Source organism: Lactuca saligna, chromosome 3 (assembly GCF_052625555.1).
Source record: "Lactuca saligna cultivar CGN05327 chromosome 3, ASM5262555v1, whole genome shotgun sequence".
In the NCBI taxonomy this organism is placed as follows: Eukaryota; Viridiplantae; Streptophyta; class Magnoliopsida; order Asterales; family Asteraceae; genus Lactuca; species Lactuca saligna.
In genome coordinates this window covers 121,969,122-121,982,499 of record NC_136419.1, presented here as the reverse complement: position 1 = coordinate 121,982,499, position 13,378 = coordinate 121,969,122, and the positions used below count along the sequence as shown (strand labels likewise).

At 36.6% G+C, this 13,378-nt stretch overlaps 1 protein-coding gene across 1 annotated transcript; it reads left to right on the top strand.

Moving 5' to 3' along the window:
* Window positions 1-1,060: 1,060 nt before the first annotated feature.
* On the top strand, window positions 1,061-3,762 carry LOC145035931 (zinc finger BED domain-containing protein RICESLEEPER 2-like). The gene is made up of 8 exons (XM_078984430.1): window positions 1,061-1,076; window positions 1,165-1,373; window positions 1,592-1,950; window positions 2,041-2,108; window positions 2,295-2,511; window positions 2,822-3,524; window positions 3,608-3,654; window positions 3,741-3,762. Exons 1-8 carry the CDS (start codon window positions 1,061-1,063, stop codon window positions 3,760-3,762), a joined length of 1,641 nt encoding a protein of 546 aa, XP_078840556.1.
* Window positions 3,763-13,378: the final 9,616 nt, after the last annotated feature.

Sequence of the window (13,378 nt, the reverse complement as noted above, 5' to 3'; positions counted from 1 at the left end):
ATATTTTTCACTCCTTATATTATATATTTATATTGTTAACAATTTATTTTCTTAATTTCTTTAATTCTTTGTATGGAAAGTTGGAAACAATGCAATTAAGCAACTCCTTTGCAGCTTTGCCGACCTTCCCTTTGCTTCACTCCTTAATCCTTATATTATATATTTATATTATTAATAATTTATTTTCTTAATTTCTTTTATTCTTTGTATGGAAACAAAGCAAAGCCAACGCCTTTTCCGACCTTCCCGTACGGCAATCGACATTAGCAGACTAGCAGTTTACCATCTAGGGCTACGACGGTCGAGATTAGAAGTTTACCATCTAGGGCTTCGACGTTGCCCCTGTTCCTGCGAATCCATCTCGTTCTCAACTGTTCCCCGAATCCATCTCGTTCTCAACAGTCGACAGGTATGATTGTTGGAAAATTTTCTTGTTTTTTTGTTTTACTTCAACTATGAATGTGTGATTGAATGTTACTGGAATTAGATGTTGTAAGCATTTTTAAAAATCAGTAATTGAAATCGGCAGCTCCTCAAAATTTCATATGTTTGAATTCTAAATTATGTGCATGTCGGCAGCATCCTGTGACCTTTCATTCCTGTGATCGAATGAATTTCTTGTTTTTTTGTTTTACTTCAACTATGAATCTATGATTGAATGTTACTAGAATTAGATGTTGTAACCATTTGTCAAAATCAGTAATTAAAATCGGCAGCTCCTCAAAATTTCATATGTTTGAAATCTAAATTATGTGCATGTCGGTAGCATCCTGTCATTCATCTGATCGAATGAAATTGATATATATATATATATATATATATATATATATATATATATATATATATATATATGTATATATGTTCAAAAGCATCCTATGCAACATGTTTGTATTTTATGTTGGAAACGAGCAAAATGTTCTTTTGGTTAATTGGATTTAGATTTTATTAAATTTGTGTTTAGATTTTATTTCAAACTAGAAATTAACCCTCCCCATGAAAATATGCCAACATGACATTTATGATCTCCAACATAATAAGGTCTAGGATTCAAACCACAAACATGACAATATGCAAAAGTTGATGTATCTATGATTTGTATTGTTTTCTTATGGACCCCAGTTACCAAATTGATGTAAATATGATTTTTATTGTTTTCTTATGAAGATTCAATGGATGATGGAGGGTCTACAACAAATCTATTAAGTCCAAACAAAGGAATGGGGGTTGAAACAGGTGTTGGGATTGATAATCCGTCATCACAATCAGTACATGGTATGGATCACACAACCACTCCAAATGAAGATACAACAAGTCAAATTCCTAATGAAAATGAAAGTGTGAGAGAAAAAAATAACGAAACCGATGAAGATGAAGTACAATTAACAAGAAAACAGAAAAAAAAACATCAAAAGTATGGGACGACTTTGTTGTAGTTACACTCTCGGATGGTACGAAAAAAGCTGAATGCAAACATTATCAGTCAAGGTTGGCTATTACTAGTTCAGGTGCTACATCATCATATAAAAGACACCTAAACAGTTGCATCCCCCATAAACAATCGCTAAAAAACCAACAAATACTAAATTTTCAGCCTAGTGGGTGTGATGTGGATTCTGTGCCACCATTGATCGGACCGGATACAAAATATGATGAAAACAAGATGACGGAGGCCATAGCTAATTGGATACTAAGTACTAAGCAACCGTTTGCTACTGTGGAAGATGTCATGTTTGTGAAAATGATGAAGATAACTACTCCATTGTTTGAGAAAGTAAGCAGAGTTACAATTACATCAGACTGTTTTAAGGTATACGAGCATGAGAAGAAAAGGTTGAAAGCCCTTACAAAAGCTGCCTCTAAAATCAGTTTAACAACTGATTGTTGGAAGTCCTCGCATCAGAAAATTGAGTATATGGTTATTACTGCACACTTTGTAGATTATAATTGGAGGTTTAACAACTTACTCAATTTTAATATTTAATTTTTTTTATCTTTTTCTTTCTGTCATATTTTAATTTATATCTCAACGTTTTTATACAGATTACAGAAACATGTATTAAGTTTTGTACATGTTCCTCCTCCTCGTACTGCGGTTGATATTGCTGATGGTATTTACAAGTGTTTGCAAGAGTGGGAAATTAAAGATAAGATTTTCACCATCTTAGTTGACAACGTAGCTTATGATGACAAAGCTTTAAGAAGATTGAAAGAAACTCTTTCGCTTGTATGAAAACTTTCATGTGGTGGTAGATTGTTTCATATACGATGTTGCGCACACATATTGAATCTTCTAGTGAAAGATGGTCTTGCAATAATTGATCATATCATCAGTGATGTTCGTGAGGGTATAAAGTATATTAACAATTCGGAGGGTAGACGTCTAAATTTTGCAAAGGCTGCACATCAAATGCAAATACGTGATTGGAAGTTAATGCTTGATGTTCCAACACGATGGAATTCAACCTATGATATATTGTGCATGGCTTTAAAGTTCAAGGATGCTTTCCCAAGGTATACTCAAATATACCTTAAAGTTTTTAACACATGTTCATATTCACTAACACTTTAATTATGGTTTTCTCACGTATGCAGAGTATGAACCACATTTTTATCACTTCCCAACTGACGAAGATTGGGAAAATGTTCAAAGTGTATGTGAAATTTTGAAGGTTTCTAAGGTTTGTGTTTAATATGCATAATATTTTATAAATAAATGATTTTCTTTGTTGACTAAATCCAACGATTATGCTTAGGTGTGCACGAATATCATCTCAGGCAATGATTATCCTACTGTTAATTTATATCTAATTGAAGTGTTTAGAGTGAAACAAACTCTTGATAATGGTTCATTATCTACAAACCATTTTATTCGTGATATGGTGAAGAAAATGAAGGAAAAGTTTGATAGGTATTGGGGTGAGTGCCACCTTGTAATGGCAATAGCTTCTGTGTTAGATCCACGGTTCAAGATGAAGTTGGTTGAATTTTGCTTTGAAACACTTTATCAAAATTCAGACGAGAACATTAAAGAAGTGAAAAATGCACTTTATGAAATGTATTCAGACTATTTAGAGATTCATGATACATTAGTTAGGGAATCTGCAACACATGGAAGCGAACATGAAATAAATGTTTTAGGGTTGAATGAAGGTACATCACTTGGATCTAGATGGGAGGCATTTGGAGAGTTCATAAAGACTGCAGATTTGGAGAGACCAGAAAAGTCAGAGCTTGATATGTATTTAGAAGAAGGTGTTTATAGGGAGAAAGGACAAACAAGAATGGAATCATTTAATGCTTTAGAGTGGTGGAATGTGCACAAGTTAAAGTACCATGTTTTATCATTGATGGCTAGAGATGTACTTGCAATCCTGATTTCTACGGTTACATCTGAAGCAACTTTTAGTGCCGGCGGTAGAGTTATTGATCCATATCGAGCTTCATTGGGGTCCGACACGGTACAAATGTTGATTTGCGGAGGAGATTGGATTAGGCAAGTTCATGGAGCCAAGAAAAAATTAAAGGTATATTTGAAAAAATCAAAACCACATTATAACTGTTATTTTAATAGTTTAAATTATTATTTGTTAACCTTTTTATTTTGTAGAAGGAGGAGTTTCCTATTGAGGTTTTACTGCCTGAGGTGAACACAAAGTAATTGAAGGTAATTAGATGTGTTAAACAACAAATTCTTAATCTGAAAAATATTTCAAAAAATGATTCCTTTGTACATTTTGCAGGTTTTGTGTATCTGAGGAGTGAAGTTGCATAAAGGAAGATTTTTCAATTTCTAGTCGTTCAGTAATTAGAAGTTTAACTACTATTTTTGTAATTTGAGCTTTTACTCTTTATGTTCTTATATTTGGTTATATTTTAGACATTAAATCAATGCAAATGGAGAATCTATGAATGTCTGTTTTGAAGTTAGAATTTGGATTATTCCCTTGAATATATGATAATAAATTAAACGAGCCCAAAAACCATAAACGAGCTCGAGTCAAGCCTAAGCTCATTTAGGCTCACATGACAAACTAAACGAGTTGAACCCGAGCCGAGCTCGAGCTTCTTATTTTTCCTACAAGCCGAGCACAAGCTTTGAAATTGGGCTCGAAATGAGCCGAGCTCGAGCTTGAGCCAACATACAATCATACGAGCTCGAGACGAGCATGGGTATGTTCGGGCTCGACTCGGCTCATTTACACCCCTAGTACACGACATCGAGGTGAGTTACCTTCCAGTAGAAGTAGGTCTAAGGCACCGCGGCCGACCCACTAGTAATTGTTAGTTTGGATGGTTATCTTTGTGATAATTATCTGGCCTGTTATTGTTGGATATGTGAGTATGATAGACTGCTAGATATGTGAGTATGCTAGTTTGCTAGTGTCCATGTTATATGAGATAGTATCAGTAGAAGGGGACTAGTCCCTGATTCGGTCGTCAGGACCAATGGGTAGGTCGGACACCCCAGATATGTCTGACAGCATGATTATGATATGAGATTATTGTTGCGTTTGAGCCATAAGAACTTTCCTATGTGCACATGCAAACCCTAACGCTTGGATATAGGTTTCTCTAATTGAACATGCATTGTATCCAAGACTTACAATTCTAGATCTAATGTAAACAATTGAATCTATTCATATGAATTGGGATCTATAACAATACCTTGGATTACTTGCTTGATACTTCTTCTTCTTGGAGCTTAGAGTCACAATTGTCACTCCTCTAATGGCTTGCAAACACCAACTAGCAAGAGAATGATCTTGAGAGAGAGAGAGAGAGAGAGAGAGAGAGGAGGGTGAGAAATTGGCTTTAGGGTTTCTTACCTTGCATGAGTGCCGATTTCCCTCACCTAAGGGATCTATTTATACTATGAGCTACTAGGGTTTCACCTTTAACCCTAATTGAATAACTTAGGCCCTAAGCAATCCAAGATCCTCCTAGATATTAGGCTTGGACGATTTTATGGTCTCCCAACCCTAAAATCCGTCCACCCTTATATCCATAACGATACATAGCCCAAAACACAGCTATCACACATTTTACAGTTTACGCCCATTCATTCAATTAACCTCTTTAAGTCACCAAATTAATTCTCAATTAATATATGACTTAATTAATCAAATAACATTATTATTCCTTTAATATATTATTCTCATAATATATTAACAATAATATCTCTTCTCTCTTAACAAATCATCCTGTCAAGTTGCTATGGTGAAGGCTGTTGGATATAGTGTCTAAGTCCATAACTATATTTGGTATGTACTTGACCCAACCCGGCATGGTCCATTTGGGTTGCACTTCACCCGAACAATTTATGGATAATATTTGAGAATAGTACAAGTTATGATTTATTAATATATTATAAGTTCTAATATATTAATATAAGATCATATTATTTAAATAATATTGATCTATAATTAATCTAGGATTAATTTAGAGATCAAAGATATTACTAATTAAATATGGGCTTCTATATTTATATAGTGTGGGCTAATACTTATTTGGAATGGGCTAGGCTTGCATGAAAAACTCCATGGATACTCCATGGAGCTTTAAACCTTGGATCTCATCGAAATGAAGAGACATGGGTATTAGGGTTTACATGGATGTAACCCTAATCCACCACACTATATAAAGGTGGCTTTGGTTCTTGAAATCACACTAGTTGACACTTGTTGAGGTGAGGGCCGATTTCAAGATAGTAGTGACTATTCTCTCAAATTTCCAAGTTTGTGGTGATTTGTGATTTCCATTTGAGGCATTCACACTATTGGTGCTAGGCTCTAAAACTCCAAGCAATCAACTACTACTACAAGGTAAGTATTTCTACTAGCTTTATTTGATTCATGTTCCCCATGCCATGCTAGTTAGGATATGAACCTTGGAAAAATAATTATTTGCATGTATCTTAGAAAAACATAGATCCAAGGTTTATTAGGGTTTCATGTACACTTAGGAAATGTTAGAATGCTCAAAACCCAACAGTGGTAATAGAGCCTAGACTTGTTTGTTTGATACTTGATGCAATATAGTTGAAAAAGTCAAAAAACTTACTGTCTGCCAGTTGAACGCCGAGTCCATGGGGGGACTCGCCAAGTTCATGTGTATCTTCAACCTACTCGGCGAGTAGGTTTATGCACTCGACGAGTAGAAGCGACAGAGTGCAGATTTTCGACTTTAGTTGCTGGAAATGGACTAGAAACATTACCCTAAACTGTTTTGGTACTTGAAAACTTGTTTTAGCAGGTGTAATGTCTTTGCTAATCCATTTACAACAACTTGTTATCAAAATTACAAAGTTTTATGTGTAATTTTTTGATTCATGAAAGTGTTCATATTCATGTTCTTGATCTTATGATGTTTAGATGATCATAGGAATTATTTGTAACCTATGTGGTAGTTTAATTCTTGATCATAATGTGTTTTAATGGAGTCCATAACTTGTCCTCAAGTTGTGGAAAACCAAGAGTCACACTTGAATTAAAACCATTAAAAGAATACAAGAGTTAGAAAAATGAAGAGTCTTCATTTTTATTACTCTATTTAACTCATAAGTTACAAGAAATGAAAAGTTTTCAAAGTTTAAAAAACTTGCCCTCAAGTTTTGGAACAAGTAAAGTCATACTAAACTTTAGTTCCAACCCTTAGAATTTTAAAAGTTAAAATTCAACCCTTATACTTATAATATTATAAGTTAATAATATATATATATATATATATATATATATATATATATATATATATATATATATATATATATATATATATATATAAGATCAAAGTCGTCTTACCGTTAGTACGCCTCATTCACGAAGCTAGTCTATAAGGTGGGTATAAGGTTGTTGCCTATAAAATGGAAACTTAATGGGTGTCCACTCTCACCCACCGCTTGCTTGACTAGTGGAGGGTCGTTAGCCGAACGGCTAAGACAAGGACTTATAAATTCTCATTAAAAGTATGATGAATATTATAAAGTAACTAAATGTTTTATTAAATTCCCAATCTTAGTTACTTTAGGAAAAATGTGAATAAGGTGCTAATCCATGGAAATACACTTTACACTTGTCTAAGTCGTTAGTGGAGCGTGTGTGGTTAACCGGCACACTAACTTGGACTTAACAAGGTAGGTACAGGTTGACTTAATATTTATCATAGTATCGATGGAGCGTGTGTGGTTAACCGGCACATCGATTGAGGGGTAATTTATTAAGGGTACTAAGTATTTTTCATGGTTACTTCACACCTCGTTTTGTGATCCTTGGCATCCCAGTCACAAAACTTGGAGGGCACACTCGAGATTGAAACATGCCTTTGAAAAGTTCATTGAATCTCAAAAGAATCTAGGAGTTTCTAAGAACCAAATTAAATATTTTAATATTTCGACTTTGGTGGAAATTGGTGAATCGTCATTCACCTACCTTTCAAATATGTTATTACTTAGATTATGACATACCTCTTCTAAGTATAATATATTGTGATTAGGTCCTAGCCTTAATACTACATTTGGGTGTTTTATTAAGGAATATTCCTATTTCTAAACTAAACGTTTCTTCTTCTCAGATGTCTGCAAACACTGCTGCTTCTGGCTCTAATCCTAATGGCTCCTTTTCTCTTATGAACTTGTGTGGGAAAGTCACTTTTGATGGATCCAACTTTAATGAATGGATCAGAAACATCAGAATGATTACTCGCTACGAGGACAAGGAATATGTCCTCGATAAGAAGCTTAAGGAGATTGATGAGACAGTTGCCACTCCTCAAGAGATCACTGAGTTTAGGGCACATGAAAGGGATGCCACGAAAGTGGCATGCATCATGATGGCCACCATGACCGCTGATCTCCAAAAATCCTATGAAGATTTCTACCCCTATGAGATGCACCAAGACTTGATGGAAAGATACCATCAAAGTGCTCGTCAAGAGAGTTATGAAATCATCTCCTCCATGATAACAACTCGCATGAAGGATGGTGAACCCATCACGGGCCACATGCAGAAAATGCAAAGATTTGTGGACCGTTTGCTGAAGCTAAATGTGAACTTCCCTGAGGAGCTTGCAATAGATATAATTTTGCACTCCTTACCTTCATGTTATGACCAATTCCGGATGACATACCACATGAACAAGGAAGAGGTCACACTCAACAAACTTCAAGGACTCTTAAAGACCGCGGAAAGTGGTCTTAAGGGTAAGACGGTTGTTACTACTCCTACTCCTATCAACTCTGCCCTTGTCTTGGCAATCGGGAAAGGACGAGGGAAGAAGACAAAGAGTTCTTTGAAGGGTACCAGGGTTAGGACACTTGATGGCTCTTCTTCAAGTGGAGCCAAGAAAGGTTTCATCACTCCTTCTTCTAACCCAAAAGAGGCTGAATGCTTCTATTACCATGAAAAGGCACATTGGAAGCGGAACTACCCAAAGTACCAGCAAGATGTGAAGGATGGGAAAGTTAAACCCAACCATGCAGGTATTTACACTATCATTTCTAATAACTCACCCCATTCTAAGTCTTGGGTCCTTGATACCGGTTGTGGTATTCATATTTGTTGTGACTTGCAGGGACTAAGAAGAAGTGAGAATGTGGAGCAAGGAAGGATAAAATTAATCATGGGGAATAGGAAAGTTACACCTGTCACCAAGATTGGAGTTTATACTTTGCCGCTAAGTAGTGGGTTAAATTTAGATTTGAATAAATGTTGTTATTTGCAAGAAATGGCAAGAAATATTATTTCCTTTCACGCATTTTATAAACAAGGGTTTACCTTTTAATTTAATAATGAAGTTGGTTCTATTGATGCTTTCTTTAATAATGTTATTTATTTTAAAGCATTACCTTGTGATGACGTGTATGAAACAGTATCTGTGGTTGATTACTTAGGAAATAATGTATTGTGTATTGATTCTGTTAATAATAATAACTTGGATAAAGCATCATTATGGCATTGTCGTCTTGGACATATAAGGAAGAAACGCATAGGCCAACTCCAAAAGGATGGAGTCTTGGAGTCGTTTGACCTTAAGTCAGATGATAGTTGCGAATCATGCTTACTTGGAAAAATGACAAAGTCACCCTTCACAGGTTCTTGTGAGAGGGGTGAAAGTTTGTTGGACCTTGTACACACGGATGTGTGTGGACCATTCAAACATGCCACAAGGGATGCTAATCGTTATTATTTGACTTTTACTGATGATTACAATATGTATGGATATGTCTACTTAATCAAGCATAAGTCAGAGACTTTCGAAAGGTTTAAGGAATTTAAACAGGAAGTCGAGAATCAATTGGGCAGGAACATTAAGATGCTTCGATCCGATCGAGGTGGTGAGTATCTTAGTTTAGAGTTCCTCGGCTATCTTAGGGAATGTGGGATTGTCTCACAATTGACACCTCCCAGGACACCACAGTTGAATGGTGTGACTGAGAGGCGTAATCGAACCTCGTTAGACATGGTTCGTTCCATGATGAGTCGATCTTCGCTACCAATCTCATTTTGGGGGTATGCCTTAAAGACTGCCGCCCATATGCTTAATCTAGTCCCTACAAAGAAAGTTGCCAAAACTCCTCACGAGATGTGGACTGGTAAAGTACCTAAACTAGACCACATCAATATTTGGGGTTGCGAGTCTTTTGTGAAACGCGAGACTCATGACAAGCTAGAACCCCAGAAGTGAGAGGTGTATTTTAATCAGGCTACCCACAAAGATCCTTTGGTTACCTCTTTTACAGACCTAGTGATAATGTGGTCTTTGTAGCAGGAAGAGGAGTCTTTTGAGAGAGAGAGAGTTTATAAGCCAAGGAGACAGTGGGAGGCAAATTGATGTTGAAGAAATTCAAGAGTCAAGTGGTGAAGGAACTTCAAACACTAGCCCTGAACTTGAGGAGGAAACTCCTGTTGATCTAATTGACGAATCTGTACCTCTGAGGCGTTCCACGAGAGTTAGGAGTGCACCTGAGCATTACTATGGTTTCCATATTACTGCAGAAGGTGAGACACTTATTAGTGATGGGACACTAGTAGGTCTGGATGACCCTAATAGCTATGAGGAAGCCATGGTAGGCCCTAAGTCTGCTAAATGGAAAGAGGCTATGGATAGCGAGATACAATCCATGTATGACAATCAAGTTTGGAACTTGGTTGAGAATGTACCAGGTCGTAAGACTGTAGGGTGCAAATGGATCTTCAAGAAGAAGACCGACATGGATGGTAATGTACACACTTATAAGGCTCGACTGGTTGCAAAGTGCTTCTATTAAATTCCTGGAGTGGATTATGATGAGACCTTTTCTCCAGTAGCCAAGATTAAGTCTATTAGGATTATGTTAGCCATAGCTGCATTTCATGACTATGAAATTTGGCAAATGGATGTCAAAACCTCTTTCCTTAATGGAAAGTTGACTGAAGATGTTTACATGAGTCAGCTAGAAGGTTTTGTCAGCAACGAGTATCCTAATAGAGTGTGTAAGCTTGAGAAATCCATTTATGGATTAAAGCAAGCACCTCGCAGATGGAATCTTTGCTTTGATGAAAAGGTCAAGGAATTTAGCTTTTCTAGGAGTGAAGATGAATCTTGTGTTTATGTCAAGGCTAGTGGGAGTATAGTTAGCTTTTTGGTATTGTATGTTGATGACATACTACTCATAGGAAACGACATCCCAACCCTGCAGGAAGTAAAGTCCTGACTTGGGAAGTGTTTCGCTATGAAGGACCTTGGTGAAGCTGCCTATATCCTAGGGATAAGGATTTTGAGAAACATGAGTAAAAGACTAATTGGACTTAGTCAAAGCACCTATGTGGATAAGGTGTTGAAAAGATTCAACATGCATAATTCCAAGAAAGGTGAGTTACCCATTTAGAGTAACGCCAGATTGAGTAAGACACAAAGCCCTAGTACTGAGGATGAGATAGTAGAAATGAGTCGACTACCTTACGCTTCAGCTGTAGGATCGATCATGTATGCTATGACGTGTACTCGACCTGATGTAGCCTTTGCTTTGTGCATGGTTAGCAGGTATCAGGGGATCCATGGCAAGGAACACTGGACTGCGGTAAAGAATATCCTCAAGTACCTGCGAAGAACTAAGGACTGAGTCCTTACCTTCGGTGGGAGTGATGACTTGAGAGTTGTAGGGTATAGTGATGCTAGCTTCTAGACTGATAGGGATAATTTCTGCTCTTAGTCGAGCTGGGTCTTTACCTTAAACGGAGGAGCAATCACTTGGAAGAGTTCCAAGCAGGAGACAGTGGTTGATTCCACTTGTGAATCAGAGTATATAGCAGCAAGCGAGGCAACAAAGGAGGCTATATGGCTAAAGAACTTCATCAGAGACCTTGGAGTTGTACCAGCTATAAAAGAGCCAATGGAGATTTTCTGTGACAACAATAGTGCGGTTGCCTTAGCCAAGGAACCAAGAGATCATGGGAGATCCAGACACATTGACAGAAAATATCACTTCATCAGACATCGAATAGAAGAAGGAGTCCTCGTGGCAAAGAGGGTATCATCGGATGAGAACCCAGAAGATCCCCTCACGAAGGGACTGAGTAGCGTTAAGCATCTCCAGCATGCTCAGAGCATAGGGCTGAAGGATGATATAAGTTTTAGTAGTTAGATAAATTATGAAATTTGTAAAGTGTAATTGACATTAGATGATGAATAAAAGGTGTTTTATTTATGAGTAAAGTGTTGCTATCTCTTGTCGATCGTTTACTATATTTCTTTTGCATGTTTTGACTTCCAGAATAATTATGTTTGGTATATCATATTATTCAAACCTCCACAGTCGGTCATATGTCGGAGGTAGGTATGAATCAAGACTACCATGATTGGTTGCAGAGGTCTAAGGTGTTGGACATGGCTACAACAATCATGAGTGCTCATAAGTTCTGAGCATTGGACTCAACCCACGCTCACTGGAATCACTTCATGGAATTTTATCTCGAGTGATTGTGAGACGGTAATATCATCTAAGTCTTCAAACCTAGAGATATGATTTGTTACTTACGAGTTGATTATACATTGATTGTACGAAAACGCATTGGTAACTCGATGTTATAAAATGTGCCTTTGTGTATAATTCAATGAGTGGTAGAACAAACATATGAGTCGAAGTTTATCTGTTCCTTCTAGGATTAGAAGCTGATATCTGGGCCGCTCGATGATTGTGTTTTGACCTATGTACCGGGACCGGTCAGAACTAAATTGATGTGTTCAATTAAGTTCTATGTCAAACAAATCGGAAATCGGGAAACAAATGCAGGACAATAAGTAAGACCATGTTCCATGTATTTGTCCGGCTGATATCTTGAGCAGAGGATTATATGATCACTTATCTAAAATGGCGCGTTCTAGTTCAATAGAGTTTAAAGAGCTACGATTGCTGGACGGTTCCTGAAGTCATACTTGCAACTATAGTTATTAGACTTATCCAAGTGGGAGACTGTTGGATATAGTGTCTAAGTCTATAACTATATTTGGTATGTACTTGACCCGACCCGGCATGGTCCATTTGGGTTGCACTTCACCCGAACAATTTATGGATAATATTTGAGAATAGTACAAGTTATGATTTATTAATATATTATAAGTTCTAATATATTAATATAAGATCATATTATTTAATTAGTATTGATCTATAATTAATCTAGGATTAATTTAGAGATCAAAGATATTACTAATTAAATATGGGCTTCTATATTTATATAGTGTGGGCTAATGCTTATTTGGAATAGGCTAGGCTTGCATGGAAAAGTCCATGGATACTCCATGGAGATTTAACCCATGGATCTCATCGAAATGAAGAGACATGGGTATTAGGTTTTACATGGATGTAACCCTAATCCACCACACTATATAAAGTAGGCTTTGGTTCTTGAAATCACACTAGTTGACACTTGTTGAGGTGAGGGCCGATTTCAAGATAGTAGTGACTATTCTCTCAAAGTTCCAAGTTTGTAATGATTTGTGATTTCCGTTTGAGGCATTCACACTATTGGTGCTAGGCTCTAAAACTCCAAGCAATCAACTACTACTACAAGGTAAGTATTTCTACTAGCTTTATTTGATTTATGTTCCCCATGCCATGCTAGTTAGGATATGAACCATGGAAAAATAATTATTTGCATGTATCTTAGAAAAACATAGATCCAAGGTTTATTAGGGTTGCATGTACACTTAGGAAGTGTTAGAATGCTCAAAACCCAACAAAGGCAACCCAAAAGGACCATGCACAACTGGGTTAAGTACTTACCAAATATAGTTACAGCCTTAGACACTAATCCAACAGTCTCCCACTTGGAAAAGTCTAGTAAATCTATATGCAAACACAATCCGATTAGAAATTGTAGCTCTCAAAGACGTTGTCAAACTCTGA